Consider the following 15554-nt stretch of genomic DNA (forward strand, 5'->3'; position numbering starts at 1 on the left):
GTACCACCTTCTCCAGGCAGTCCTCCCTGGTGGCCCTTGGCCTGGCTTTTTGGGCCCCCAGCTCACAGGACAAAGCCATATGGGTGACTCTCTCCCGTGTTGTTACCTGGGAGCTTCTGTCACCATCTCTTGAATTCCCATAACCAAAATGGCAGACCCTCATTGACAGTTACCGAGAGCTGGCTGCGTGTCTTGCATTTGTGCTAAGTGCCTTGCACACATTCTCAGTTAATGACCACAACAGCCTGCCTTATAGAGGCAGGATTTTCGTCCCTGTGTAACTGATGAGGAAGAGCATTCAGAGAGGTGAAAATGAGCAGGGTGTGTGGTGGTACAGAGATGGAGATGGGTCGATGTTTGGGGACTGAACTTTCTTGCTGCTCCTGCTGCAGGGGAATCGTGAGGAGGGAGGAGAAAACCTGGACCAGGCACGGGAAGATGCCCAGGTAAGACCCCCAGCCCAACCCAGTCACCTCTGCCGGGTGTCCCTGAGATGTAGGTCCAGCTTATGCGTGTCTACGCCAGGACCTGTCTGCGAGTGAAGGCTCCTGGCGGGGGCGTGGTTGGTTTGATTGGCTGATACTTAGACTGTAGAAATGAGGTTTAGAAGTGTGGTGCTGGTATTACTGGCATTTCCTAGGTGAATAGCAGGACCCTCAGAGCTGGCAGGGACCTGCAGATCACCCAGGTCAAAGCCCTCATGTTACAGTGGGAAAATGGAGGTCCAGAAAGGGCGAATGACTTCTGAAAGTCACACAGCAAATCAGTGGCCCCTGTAGAATTGACCCCTAGAGAGCTCGTCTGGGAACTTGCTGAGAAGGGGGCCTGAGTGCTAAAGGCCTCGGTTTATTATCTGTAAAATGGAACCGAGAATGGTGGGAGTGTCCTGGGATGAGCCTAGAAAGTCAGTTCCTCAAGGGCTGGAATCTTCATTTTGTTCACTGATATATCCAAAGTAACACATGATCAGTGCTCAGTAAATATTTGTTGAATGAACAGCAGGGAAAAGGGTTCTCTAGGAGTCTCTTGGCTGCTCTGCCTCAGCCCTGCTCCTTAGCCTGGTGAGCTTGAGGTCTGGAAATGGCTTCTTATGGAGGTTGGACAACCCCAAATTCATTTTCCCTGAGGGTTCTGTGGCTGGGCAGTCCCTACTGAGGCCAGTGCATTGTCCCCCACTGACCTGCACCGTGATCCCAGCACCCAGTAGCCTGACCCAGGTCCACGTCTCCATCTCTTCTGACTCCCTCATTCTCCCACCCCCCAAAAGCTGTGTCCAGGGATGTGGGGCACAGACACCACAGACTTTTATAGACATCCAGCCCCCTTATTTTATAGTTGGTGAGTTGAAAAGAGCACTGATGGATTGAGAGTCAGGGAACCAACTTTTCTGTTCCCAGGTCCCATAACAGAAGTGTGGTTTGCTACAACAGCATCTGAGCTAGAAAAATCCTTAGCTGGAACCTGACAGTTACAGAACTGTAATTATAATTATTAGAATGCATACTATATATTGAGAATGATGCCAAGATTATTCTATACGTTTTTATGTTCCCCCTTTTTACTAGAGGAAAATGAAGCTCCTTAACCTATTCAATGATACAGTTTCTAAGTGGTGGTGGTTTTATTTGAACTCAGGCTTGCCTGATGCCAGAGTCTGTGCTTAATTCCATTTATAGTAATATCTTCCAAGACCCAGTAGAGTTAAGGTCCCCTGCAGCTTCCACATCAAATAGCTGTTGTTGTCCAGTTGTCCAACCCTTGCTTTGGAATATGGTTGTCAAAAGCTGCAGGGTTACATTTAAATGTATGGCATTTCAGCCACATTGTGGGCACATGGATGGGGGTTAGGCTGAGAACTCAGCCAGACACTAGGGTGGCTTGCTGAGGCCACATTTCATTCACTCATTCAACAGACATTTATTAAGTATTACTGTGAACAGCCTTGTGTGCTGCTGAGAGTTTTTTAAAAATCTCAGCTCTCACCCCAAATCCATCCTCCAACCCTGAATTGATCTTCCCGGGAATGCTTCTGCCTGGTGCCTGATTTGCCAATGAGGCTGTGCTTCCAATTGCCGCTAGCAGGGGGCAGTGGTGGGCCTTGCTGACAGCTGCTTCGCAAAAGGAGAGAAGTGGAGAGAGAGAATCCGGGTGGAAATAGCTAAGGGACCCTTGAGCCAGATCCCTGCCCAACTCGGCTGCTTCTCCAGATTTAGGATGCTAGACCCAAGCTCATTTTCTTATAACTAGAAGTACATTCTTTTATAGAAACTAGAAAATAAAGAGAAGCCAAAAAAGACTCCATAACCTAATGGTAATAAGCATTGTCAGTATTGTGGCATACATTATTCTAGTTGTTTCTCTATGTATATAAAAAAGTGGATTCTTTATTTCTGACAGTTAAAAATTAATACTATGTGAATATTATTGCATTTTTAAATCAACGATATCATTTAATGGCTACATACTCTTCCATATCTGAATCTACCATGTTATTTAACCAGCCTTCTTCCTAGTAGCAAACTCTTTTATCACATTCATGAATTATTCATTAGAATGAATTTCCAGAGATGAAATGGAAATGTGGGAGCAAAATGTGTATAAAAATTAAGGGCATTTGATAGGGCCGAGTCAAGCTCCCCCTTAGATAATGCACATGAGTACTTGGCAGTTTGTATTTGCCTGTTTTACACTGCCTCCCTGGTGGTCTCTCACTCTGGATGTCTAGAACGCCCTCAAGCTCTTAGAAGTCTGGGACTGCTATTAACCAGTTGAACATATGTCCAGTTTCCAACTGTGGCCCCACAGTAATTGTTAATAGCTTCCCCTTTCACTCTGTTGTCCAATTTGAGCAATAAATTATAAATAATTATAGACCCACCATGAAATGAAGGATTGTGGTCATTTTTAGATAATCAATACTCAGACTTTTTTTTTTTTTTTTTAGATGGAGTCTCATTCTGTTGCCCAGGCTGGAGTGCAGTGGCACAATCTTGGCTCACTGCAACCTCTGCCTCCTGGGTTCAAGCAATTCTCCTGCCTCAGACTCCCAAGTAGCTGGGATTACAGGCTCCCACCACCATGCCCAGCTAATTTTTTTGTATTTTTAGTAGAGACGGGATTTCACCATGTTGGCCATGCTGGTTACGAACTCCTGACCTCAAGTGATCCGCCCACCTCAGCCTCCCAAAGTGCTAGGATTACAGGCGTAAGCCACCATGCCTGGCCCAGACTTTTAAAAATATAACAGCTTTCTTGAAATAGAATTCATTTACCATACTATTGACCCATTTAAAGTGTACAATTCAGTGGTTTTTAGTATCTTCACAGACTTAATGCAACCATCGCCACAATCAATTTTAGAACATTTTTTCACCCCCAAAAGAAACTCCATACACATTAGCTGTCACTCCTCATATCCTACTAACCCCCCAGCCCTAAGCAACCACTAATCTACTTTCTGTCTCTCCAGATGTGCCTCTTCCGAACACCTCATGTAAATACAGTGATATAATACATGGCCTTTTGGACTGGCTTCTTCACTTAAGAAAACACTAACTTAAACACAATGTTAAACACTTAACAGTGTTTTCAAGGGTCATCTGTGTTGTAGCATGTTGGTAGTCCCTTTTCATTGCCAAATAATATTCTATTATCCATTCATCAGCTGATGGACATTTGGGTTATTTCCGCCTTTTGGCTATTATGACTAATGCTGCTCAAAACATTTGTGTACAAGTTTTTGTGTGCACATATGTTTTCATTTCTCTTAGATAGAATTGCTGGGTCATATGAGAACTCTAAGTTTAACCATTTGAGGAACTGTCCAGATTAATTTTTGCATGAAGTAGCTAGGCTAATAAGAACAAGCTTTTGTGGTGAATATTAATTTAGTGCCCCACCACTTTTTTTTTTACATTACAGATATTATTATCTTAAAGATGCTTTGAAAAACCGAATATGTCTAGGGTTCTCTGACCTGCCTAAGTGAGAACAGTTGGGACTTTGGATTCTTTTCTGTTAAATTTTTTAAACATGTCCCTCTCTCTTTTTAAAAATGATACAGTTTTATTTAGCATAAGTTTTTACAAATTTTTGATAAAACACATATAAACTTTACCATATTAATCATTTTATTTATTTATTTATTTTGAGACGGAGTTTTCCTCTTGTTGCCCAGGCTGGAGTGTAGTGTCGCAATTTGGCTCACTACAACCTCCACCTCCGGGATTCAAGCGATTCTCCTGCCTCACCCTCCTGAGTAGCTGAGATTACAGGCACCTGCCACCACACCCGGCTAATTTTTTGTATTTTTAGTAGAGACAGGGTTTCACCATGTTGGCCAGACTGGTCTCAAACTCCTGACCTCAGGTGATCCACCTGCCTCGGCCTCCCAAAGTGCTGAGATTACAGGCGTGAGTCATCATGCCTGGCCAATCATTTTAAAGTATACAGTTCAGTGGCATTAAGTACATTCACAGTGTTGGGCAGTTGTCACCACCAGCCACCTCCAAAACTGTTTTCGTCATGCAAAACCGAAACTCTGGACCCATTCAACAGTCACTCCCCATTCTCCCTTCCCCCAGCCCCTGGCAACCACCATTCTTTCTACATCTGTGAATTTGACTAGGGAATGTAAGTGAAACTATACAGTATTTATGCTTTTATGACTGGCTTTCTTTACCTAGTATGATGTCCTCAGGGTTCAACTAGGTTTTTGTTTTGTGATGTTTGAGACAGGGTTGAGACCCAGGTTGGAGTGCAGTGGCACAATCTTGGCTCACTGCAACCTCCACCTTCTAGGCCCAAGCCATCCTCCCACCTCAGCCCCCCAAGTAGCTGGGATTAACGGCGTGCGCCACCATGCTCAGCTAATTTTTTGGTAGAGCAGAGTTTCTCCATGTTGTCCAGGCTGGTCTCAAACTCATAGGCTCAAGTGATCCTCCCACCTTGGCTTTCCAATGTCCTGGGATTACAGGTGTGAGCTACCGTGCCTGGCATAGGTTGTTTTTAATACAGAAAAATATTTTAAAAACCAGAAGCAGCCCCTAATCCTAGTAGCCTTGATAACTCTTATTTAACATTTAAATTTAAAATGAAATAATATATTTGCATATTTAAGAAATTTTCAGGAAGAATTAAAAAAATGCAAAAGCTTTCCCACATAGTCCCTCTCCTCAAAGGTGTCTTGACAGTTTCTTAAGTACTTCCCAGGAAATATGAGAAAATGAGTGTCTATTTTTTTTTGAATCTAGATAAAAGAAACACTATATTACACAAAAATATGCTATACTTTACTTCTTTACTTAATTTAAATGGAAATTCTCCTTATCAGCATTGTAGATAATCTTATCCTTTGTAAGAACTGCATGGATTCTTCCCATTGATTCGATAAGTCATGGCCTGTTTAATAAGTCAATCTCAGGATGGTTTACAGTTTTTCTCTATTACGAAAAATGCTGACCAGGCACAGTGCCTGTAATCCTAGCACTTTGGGAGGCCGAGGCGGGTGGATTACCTAAGGTCAGGAGTTCGAGACCAGCCTGGCCACCATGGCAATACCCCATCTCTACTAAAAATACAAAAAAAAAAAAAAAATTAACTGGGCTGGTGGCATGCACCTGTAATCCCAGCTACTCAGGAGGCTGAGGCAGGAGAATCGCTGGAACCTGGGAGGTGGAGGTTGCAGTGAGCTGAGATAACACCACTGCACTCTTTGGGAGGCCAAGGCAGGAGGATTGCTTGAGGCTAGACTGGACAACAAAGTGAAACCCCTTCTCTACAAAAAATAAAAAAATTAGCTGGATGTGGTGGCACACACCTGTAGTCCCAGCTACTCAGGAGGCTGAGGCAAGAGAATCGCTTGAGCCCAGGAGGTCAAGGTTGCAGTGAGCCAAGATTGTGCCACTGTACTCCAGCCTGTACTACAGAGCAAGACCCTGTCTCCAAAAAGAAAAAAGAATGCTGCAGTGAACAGTCTTGTATTCTATCGTGGAAGACTTTTGCCAGTATATCTGTAGGGCAAATTCCTAGCAATATAATTGCTTGATCAAATGGCATATGCCTTTTAACTTTTAACGGACATTGCCAATTATGCAATGAAAAGAAGAGGAAGGTTTCCAGAGCATAGGCCATTGTGAAGCTTATAAAGAGTTCAGTCTATCTAATAGAATAAAGTCAGCAGAGTTTCTGGGAGAAAGGCGAAAGCGATAACGCAGCCTAAGTACACGAGCCTGGGTATTTTGTTCCCAGGCTCTCCAAGTTACAGCTATTTGCCTAACAAAATAGTGTCCTAACCACAGAATTTTGCGCTCTGCATAGTGCAGTGATTAAAAGTAACCCTTGTAAAATGACTTTCCCATCACCGTTTGCTCTGTGCCCCCAGGCAGGTCAGCTCCCCTTAAGGCCTCAGCTGGCTGGTCTTTCCTGTCTGTAACATGAAGGCTAAAATTACATGTCTCTTGCCTTGGAAGTCTGAATATGCTGGGTGCAGAGAACTTTGCACTGCTCACATTTACATCTCAGTGGTTCTGTAAGGAAGTGGCAGGGATTATTTCCACTTTCAGAAAAAGAAACCGAGGCCTGGAATCTGCTCTGGGTTTTGGGGTGCGAAGGGCAGAGTTCCCCGTTTCTGTGTCTTTTTCTTATCCTTAAAGTGAACACGTTTTTAGTTATTGCCAGGCCTATCCGCATTCTGAGCTCCAGCCCAAAAGGTCATAGGAAGGTCTTTTTCTCTTGTCCCTACCCCCCTTCCCATCGCATCCCGGGTTCTCTCGGGTCTCTTGGGACCTCTCCCACTCCCAGCCAGGCCCCTCACCCTGCACCCCAGGGCCCCAGCACCAGCCTCCCCGACCTCCTCTGACTCTTGCCTCCCTTCTCTCCCTCCTCTCTCCCCTCCCTGCTCTCAGGTGGCTGCTGAGATCTTGGTGAGTGTCCTGTTCTTCATTTGGGTTTTAACGGCCTCTGAGTAAAGTCTGCCTTTACTGGGCCGAGCGGGGCAGTATCGAGCAGTGATTTGGGAGCTTGCTGTGTGCCTTCTCTCTCTCCCCTTCAGGGCCCCGCTTGGTAAAAGATAGGCCAGGCAAGTGTTTCCCAAACTTCAGCTAATCATCTCTGGCATGATTTGTGCTGTGTAACCACCAGCTGTTAATACTGATCTTTAAATCGACTCACTTTTAAATCCAAAATGAGTTAAGGGGAATTTAGTATCAGTATAAATAGAACTAGTAGCTGCCTAGAAGACAGCCATGGAAACACTAATATGCAGTGTGATCGGGTATGTTTGCCCTTGACCCCGCTTGGGGAAACACTGGCCAGGCCATCTTCTCTGCATATGACCCCACACACACTTCCCAGAGGGGCTTGCAGAAAGGTTGAGGGATGGAAGGGGAACTCCCAGTCGCTACGCTCAGAGTCTATGTGGGTCCCCCCAGGAGCCCTGGCCCCGTGGCCGTGAGGCTAGGATGGAAGTACCTAGTGCTAAGCCCATCTGTGTCAGTTCACAGGGTCCTTGTGAACTGGAGAGGGGAGTATAGAAGCCACTGTGCTTGAGGAAGGAAGAGGGGACCAGTCTTGGCCCCCTTGGATGGCCGGGTGAGCCCAGCTTCTGACTGCCCTCAGCCCAGGCAAAGACATGAAAGTGAATAATAACCAAGGCTTTCTCATGTCTCCCCTCCCAAATCCTTGCTCCAACTGGGGCTCTGCAGGAAATAGCAGACACACCCAGCGGAGACAAAACTTCCTTGGAGACACGTTTCATGACGATCCTGTGTACCCGGAGCTATCCGCACCTCCGGAGAGGTGAGGCCTGACCTCCTCCCTTCCTAGCTCAGCAGGAAGATCCCAGAATCTGATGAGAGCCTCTCAGCTCTCCGTGGCAAGAGGAGCCAGTTGCCCACCCACCTCCTCCTTAACCCAGCAGTAGCATATCACGAGTGATGGCGACTCTGGAGCCCTGGGTTCTAGTCCTGGCTCTATCACTTATACCTCACCTTCCTTCTTCTCCTTAGGGAAGCAGGTGGGATGCCCGGGATTAGGTATAGCAACTGGATTTCACCTCAAAGGCCAACTCTGATAGATTGGTAGTAGCTGCCTAGAGTGCTGTGTTGAGAAGGATTCTGGGGCCCCGTGTCCTGATTCACTGGCGATGCCTGCCAGGAGCAAGGCAGCAAGAGGTGGTGGCGGCACAAGACCCACATAGACATCTTTGAACCACAGGCTGCCACATGCTCAGGGCACACCTGTATGCAGTGGCCCTGGCGCTCGGTAATCATGAAGTGTCCTGCACTGAGACATTTACATTTTAACATGCATTTGTCTGGCACTTCTCAGTGTTTAAGATGCTTTAGCATAGTGGCTAAAAGAATGGACTTGGGCACTGGACCACCTTGATTTGAATCCCCCATTTAACAGCCATGTGACCTCAGGCAAGTCACCGAATCTCTGCGCCTGAGCTCCCTTACGTAGGAATCAGGGTTTTAGTTCTACCTCACATGATTGTTGTGAAGATACAAAAAACATAACACATAAAGCACTGGCGCAATGCCTGACTCAGTGAGTGTTTCCTGAGTGTTATCATTGTGTCTTCATCCCAAGCAGACACAGGAGGAAGAGGAGGCCCAGAAAGGAGAGGGATCACCCAAGGTCCCTCAGTGAGCTGGGGCAGAACCATGACTAGGACCCGTGCTCCTTTTACTACCCCAGCCTGGGTTCCCAGAACTTGGCCGAGGTTCTAAGGCCATCGGCCAGGCACAGGGACTGACTTGGGACAGATTTGGCTCTGAGCCCACGGCAGCCTTGATATCAGAGCTTCTCTATCAGGATGATCTTGCCCAATGCATTTTGGCCTGGGCTGTGGCCGTATCTGCTGCCCTTCCACTTTCTCAGGCACAGCCTGTGGGAGGCGCTGGGTGGGGCTGAGGAGGGGTCCTCCCCATCCTGCACTGAAGCTCATCCCCACCTCTGGGGCTTCTCTTGTGGCCAGTCTTCCAGGAGTTCATCAAGATGACCAACTATGACGTGGAGCACACCATCAAGAAGGAGATGTCTGGGGATGTCAGGGACGCATTTGTGGCCATTGGTAACTGGCAGGGACTAAGGGAAGGGCTGGGGGCACTGGGAACTTGACCAGATTCTCTGGAAGAATAGAACCTTGGCAGCCTCTGAAGCTAGTACTGGAAAGTAATACTGTCACAGTTGGCCTCCAGGGGTGCTGCCAAATGTGTGATTGTGCAGGAGTGTCATGAGGTCTGTTCCAGACTGCAGGAGAGGGTGAGAAAATAACTGTCGTTGGGGAAGGACCAGGAAGACTGGGACAGGCAGGGGAGGGGGCACACTGTCCTGCACAACTAGGGTGTGTACACACACACACCACACACACACTTGACACACACACCTTAACATATACAAGACACATACTATACACACACACACATTCTCACATGTGACACACACTCATACATAAAACACGTTACATATGCATGTGACAGGTGCATACCACACATACATCACACACAGAACAATTATACATACACATACATGCTACGCCCCCACAAGACACTACACCTACACACACACCACTTACACACTATGCACACATGACCCATGCACACCACATATACACACCACACATGCACACATACAAGACACATACACCCTAGATGCAGATGACACACACACGCACCCTCGTCTCCTTTCAGTACCTGGCTTTTTGGTTACGCTTATATAATTTGAGCTCTTGACTTTGAAAAGGTTTTTCCCTTTTGGATCTTAATTCCACCGTGTATAAATATGGATGAGTGGATATGGGTTAGGGCTGAAGTTATTCTCATTAATATTCATCATTAGTGGTATCTTGTTTCATTTACTGTAAAACGCATTGTATCAATGCACTTTAAAAAAATCTCACCAAGAGGTGTCAGTGGAAGATTTTCACATAATTCCCATCAATTATAAAACACCTCTTGATTTCAGAGACACTAAAATGTGGGGGAAAGGTGTGTTAGATTTGGGTGAAGTAGAGTTGGTGGTAGGGGTGTTGTTGAGCGTGTGATGGGCCTTTACCACCCAGGAGCAATATCTAGGAGGTGGGATAGCCCAGTGAGTAAAAGCATGGAATCCAGATTGAATCCCTGCTCTGCCACTTACTCACTGTATGTCCTTGGGCAGGTCACAAAACCTCTGTGTCTCAATTTCGTCCTTTGTAAATAACAATAGTGCCCAGGCCATAGGGTGGATTTTGTAAGACTGAAATTAGTTAATTATATGTAAAGCACTTGGAACGGTGCCTCTTGGCATATAATACTCACTGGGCAAGGGTTAGTTTGTATTGTTGTTTCCCACCAAGCCCTGTGCAAAGTTAGTTGCATGCAGGTTTAGTTACATTCTCATCAGGTGCTCTTACCAGTTTATTTTACAAAGGAGGACACTGAGTTCAGAGAGGTTTATAGCAGCAGAACCGGGACTCAAACCACAGGCTGCCTACGTCCAAAGCTCGTGTACTTAACACCAGAATAATTAGCCTTTGGAGACACTTTCAGATTCCTACCCTCCTCGTGTATTTCCCTCTTCCCTTTCTCCTCCCACCTTGAACCTTGAACAGGTATACATGTGCAAACACACACCACAACACACCATTTCACACCCCTCCATCCAATGGCAGGCATCAGGGTCCCCTGTGGCAGATGGACATGCTCAGTTTTTAGGAAGGCTTGTGGGGTTGGTTATAGAGGAGAGAAGTTTCTGCCCAGCGTGCTTCTTAGCCAGACTGATAAAGCCCTAGGTCTGAAGTCAGGGAAGGCTTCCTGGAGGTGATGTCATGACTGGGGACATGGATATCAAGTACAGCCTTGAAGGATGGGATTTGATTTAGAGAGATAATGTAGTGAAGGGCAGATAGGAAATGCATCTATCCAGGAAGGACAGAGAGACACAGGAATTTGCAGTTTGTTCTGGGAATGGGGGAGCAAGGGCCATGAGGTTGCAAAGGAGGCCAGGAGCTTTGACATTCAAGCCAAGGAGCTTGGGATTTGTTTGGGAGGTAGTAGGCATATATGTAAGGAGCTGGAGATGGGACGTGTGTGATGTGATCTTTCCCACGGGGTTTCTGAGCCTGTTGCAGAGGAGTCTTGCTTGACTCTGCCACTGGGGTACGCAACTCCAGCCTCTTGCCATCTGTTCTCATTATATCCAGAGTCATTCCAGCTATAGTACTGGTGTCTGGTTCCTCCTTTTTAAGCTGTCTGAGACACCCGTGCGTGGGCTCTGGAGCCTTGCAGTTAAGCAGCTGCGAAGGGCTAGAGAACCCTAGGCCTTGAGAAAGGGCGGGGTTGGTGAAACCAGGCAGGCATTATCTGGGGTCAGGGTAGGGAGCAGGGGCTGCCAATGCTGCAAGATGGTTCAGGCCCTGGGCAGTCATTCTTTGGAGCAATATTTCTCTAAATCAGTAACTCTCAAGCATTAGGCTGCACCAGAGTAGGGTGGCCAACCATCCTGATTTGCGCAAGGCTTTCAGTGCTGTTAGGTTGGTGCCAAAGTCATTGCAGTTTTGCCATTGAAAGTGATGGCAAAAATTGCAATTACTTTGGCAGCAACCTAATAAAACCTGGAATGTCCCAGGCAAACTAGGACAAGCTGGTCACTCACCTCCAGAGTTTCAGATTCAGCATCTCTGGGGTGAGGCATGAGAATCTGCCTTTCTTCCAAGTTTTCAAGCGATACTAATGTTGTTGGTCCGGAAGCCACACTTTGAGAAGCATTGCTCAAAATCTTTCCAAAATCTGAGTCTTTAGGGTGGAGCCTAAACCCTGAGTTTTAAACAAGCTTCTTGGATGATTCCAATGCATTTAAAAGTTTGAGGCCCCGTGCCTTGGGTTCATGAGGAGTTAATTACCTTTGAATCTTCTCCTGACCTTGGTTAGCTATAAGCACCTTAGAAGGAAGAGAGTTGCAACCAAGTGAGAGCCAGGCCTAGGGATGGGCCAGAGGAAGAATCATGGGGAAGGGGAGCGAAGGTGTCATCTGAGCATGACGCTGGGGTTGACAATGATCTGCAGACCCATGCAGGGATAGACAAGGCGGGGAGATGGGGGAGGCCAGTCCAGAGTCTGGGTTCACAGCCTCTTACCACGTTCCCTGCATCTCTCTGCTCTTCCTACCAGTTCAAAGTGTCAAGAACAAGCCTCTCTTCTTTGCCGACAAACTTTACAAATCCATGAAGGTAAGAAAACATGCTGGCGTTCCTTTCCCTTCAAGCACTGACTTACATACACACACGAACAAACAGATGTGCACCATCCCCCAGATCAGGATTCCTGGCAGCTGTTTCTTCCTATTTGACATTTATTAGCATCTGCCCTTGTCTGGCTCTAGGATGGTATTTCCCAGTTGGGGGTGATTTCCCCCGCCTTCCCCCACGGAGGATATTTGGCAATATCCAGACACATTTTTGGTTATCACAACTTGGAGAGTGTTGCTACCGGCATCTGGTGGGGAGAGAACAGGGATGCTGTTAAACAACCTTAGTGCAAAGGATAAGCTTGCGCAACAAAGAATTATCCAGCCCCAAATACCAAGGTTGAGAAATGTGCTCTGGAGGCACACAGGGCTGGGTAGGACACATTCTCTGCCCTCCCAGAGCTCACAATCTATCAGGTGACACAGGGTCTCCTATGACAAATAGTCATCAAAGGTCACAAGCACTCCCCTCTTGAGTCTAGGCCTGCCCTTCCGGGAGAGCCCAAGCCACACGGGCCACCCTCTCAGCCACTGGAGTCTCAACTGCTGACAGCCTGGGCAGGTGGGAGGGTAGGAAGGAACTTGAGACCCTCACCCCATAGTCTCCAAATGTGACAACCGTTCATTGAGCACTCACTATGTGTCAAGCCTGTGCCAAGGGCTTCATCTCTCTGACCACAGTTGACCCTCATGGCAGTCCTGTGAAATTGTGGTAGCATCCTCATTTGATAGAGGAGGAAATTCAGGCCTAGGTAGGGTAAAACGTTGCCCACATTTACGTAGCTCCTAAGAGGCAGAGCTGGGACTCGAACCTAGCTCCGACTCCTAGGCTGGTGCTTGTAGCTCCCTGGGGGCAGAGGCAGCGTAGCACCCTGGGGGCAGAGGCAGTTCTGGCTGCCTACACATTTCCATGCCCTGCTGTGCCTGCTCCTTGGGCCCGGTGGTAGTTTCCTAGGGCTGGTGTAACACATTCCACAAATTGGGTGACAACATAAATTTATTCTTTCGTAGTTCTGGAGGCTAAAAGCTCAAAATCAAGGTGTCGCCTGGGTTGGGTCCTCCTGGAGGCTCTGGGGGAGAAACACTTCCCTACCTCTCCTAGCTTCTGGTGGTTGCTAGAAGTCCTTGGTGTTTCCTGGCTGTGAATGCATCACTCCAGTCTCTGCCTCTGTCTTCACCTAGTCACTTTGCTGTGTGTATGTCTGTGCCCTCCCTCTTCTTCTAAAGATATTGGTTATTGGTTTAGGCTTCAATCTAATTCAGTGTGCCTTCCTCTGAACTAATTACATGTGCAAAGACCTTATTTCCAAATTACATCATGTTCTGAGGTTCCAGGTGGACATGGGGACACTATTCAACCCATACACGTCTTTTTTGCATGTCAGTCTGGCCAGTCCTGGGCACAGGGGGATTTTGGTCAGGACTGTTTGCAGAAGACCGAGGTGGAACATCCGCCCTGTTTTTGGAAGGAACAAGGGAGAAAGGCAGATGGGATACCACTGTTTCTTGCCTGACTGGGCTCTGTCTCTCCTTCCGCCTGTGTCTCCCTCCTGCCTGGCTCCACCAGGGTGCTGGCACAGATGAGAAGACTCTCACCAGGATCATGGTCTCCCGCAGTGAGATTGACCTGCTCAACATCCGGCGGGAATTCATTGAGAAATACGACAAGTCTCTCCACCAAGCCATTGAGGTAAGGGGAGGGGCTAGAGGTTAGCAGGAAGGGGGTGAGTGTCAGATCCCTAATATAAGATTAGAAGTCTTTATTCCCATGGACTTTTTCCCAGTGGGTTACCGCTGAGATCAGCCAAAATCTTAAAGTTTGATGCTTGGTTCTACTTGGCTAACAAGACTATGGGCATCTCACAGGCAGTCTCTTACAGACTTAGTAGGAATGTAAGTAAATTGTTGGCACCTTTTGATACTATATTATGTTTTAAAATCATACATCAAAAAATACAAGAACAAACAAAATCCCAAAAACCATGTCTCATAACAATGATAGGAGTCCCTCAGAAAGGAGATGCATACCATATGGGTCAGGAAGTTTGGCCTGCCCAGTCTGAACGTATGCCAGACCATTGTGATATGTGGTGAGCGTGATGGTGTTTGTACCCATTCCCAGCAATGGCCTGGCAGTTAGCGCTCAATATTGTTTGTTCAAATAAGAAATCACCTAACACGATATGCTAAGGGCCATGGTGGAGGGTATCAGCAGAGTGCCAGGGGAACCAAGGGAGGCCAGAGTTCACTCTGCCTCCTGACTCAAGAGAGTGGCCAGGGTGCTTCTCAGAGGAGAGGGCCCCGCTGGCAGACAGGATTGGGGGTGCACAGGGGCATGCTGGACAGGGGAGCGGCAGGTGGAGAGAGGACTGAGATGCTCCTGGGGGAAACAAACAGGTGAAGCTGCAGAGCTCTGCACAGGTCAGATCCCAAAGGGCCTTGAAGCCAGGCCGAGAGCTTGCGTATCTTCCTGGGGATAAACAAAAGGGACGTGGTCACATTTATGTGTCTGGGAGATCCCACTGGCCTACATGTGGCATGGGATCCTATGTTGGTCATGGAGAGAGGCCGAGGGAGATGTCCAGACAGATGGGCAGCCGGGAGGAGGGGGCATTGAGGCTGGAAGGACTGTTTTCATTCACTCTGCTCTCTGCCTCTGCCAGGGTGACACCTCCGGAGACTTCCTGAAGGCCTTGCTGGCTCTCTGTGGTGGCGAGGACTAGGGCCACAGCTTTGGCGGGCACCTCTGCCAAGAAATGGTCATCAGCACCAGCCGCCATGGCCAAGCCTGATTGTTCCAGCTCCAGAGACTAAGGAAGGGGCAGGGGTGGGGGGAGGGGTTGGGTTGGGCTCTTATCTTCAGTGGAGCTTAGGAAAGGCTCCCACTCCCATGGGCCATCGAGGGCCCAGCACGGCTGAGCGGCTGAAAAACCGTAGCCATAGATCCTGTCCACCTCCACTCCCCTCTGACCCTCAGCCTTTCCCAGCTTCCTCCCCTTGCTACAGCCTCTGCCCTGGTTTGGGCTATGTCAGATCCAAAAACATCCTGAACCTCTGTCTGTAAAATGAGTAGTGTCTGTACTTTGAATGAGGGGGTTGGTCGCAGGGGCCAGTTGAATGTGCTGGGTGGGGTGGTGGGAAGGGTAGTAAATGTGCTGGGGCAAACTGACAAATCTTCTCATCCATTTCACCACCCATCTGCATCCAGGCTGCGCTAGAGTACTGGACCAGGAATTTGGATGCCTGGGTTCAAATCTGCATCTGCTTTGCACTTGTTTTTGACCTTAAGCCAGCCCCTTTCCCTCCCTGAGTCTCTATTTTTT

The 15554-nt window shown here is 47.6% G+C and overlaps 1 protein-coding gene across 2 annotated transcripts in view; it reads left to right on the plus strand.

Moving 5' to 3' along the window:
* The window catches only part of ANXA6 (annexin A6), a 55950-nt gene extending 40650 nt beyond the window's left edge, over positions 1–15300 (plus strand). Inside the window, exons 20-26 of one of the 2 annotated variants that reach the window (XM_003266662.3) lie at positions 393–446; positions 6906–6923; positions 7704–7797; positions 8981–9076; positions 12156–12214; positions 13799–13921; positions 14895–15297. In XM_003266662.3, coding sequence (XP_003266710.1) covers positions 393–446; positions 6906–6923; positions 7704–7797; positions 8981–9076; positions 12156–12214; positions 13799–13921; positions 14895–14954 — 504 coding nt within the window. In that variant the 3' untranslated portion in view covers positions 14955–15297. Of the gene's footprint in view, positions 1–392; positions 447–6905; positions 6924–7703; positions 7798–8980; positions 9077–12155; positions 12215–13798; positions 13922–14894 lie in introns of both variants that reach the window. The other variant, XM_030826400.1, reaches the window with a different exon arrangement.
* Positions 15301–15554: the final 254 nt, after the last annotated feature.

Source organism: Nomascus leucogenys, chromosome 2, assembly GCF_006542625.1.
Source record: "Nomascus leucogenys isolate Asia chromosome 2, Asia_NLE_v1, whole genome shotgun sequence".
Lineage (NCBI taxonomy): Eukaryota > Metazoa > Chordata > Mammalia > Primates > Hylobatidae > Nomascus > Nomascus leucogenys.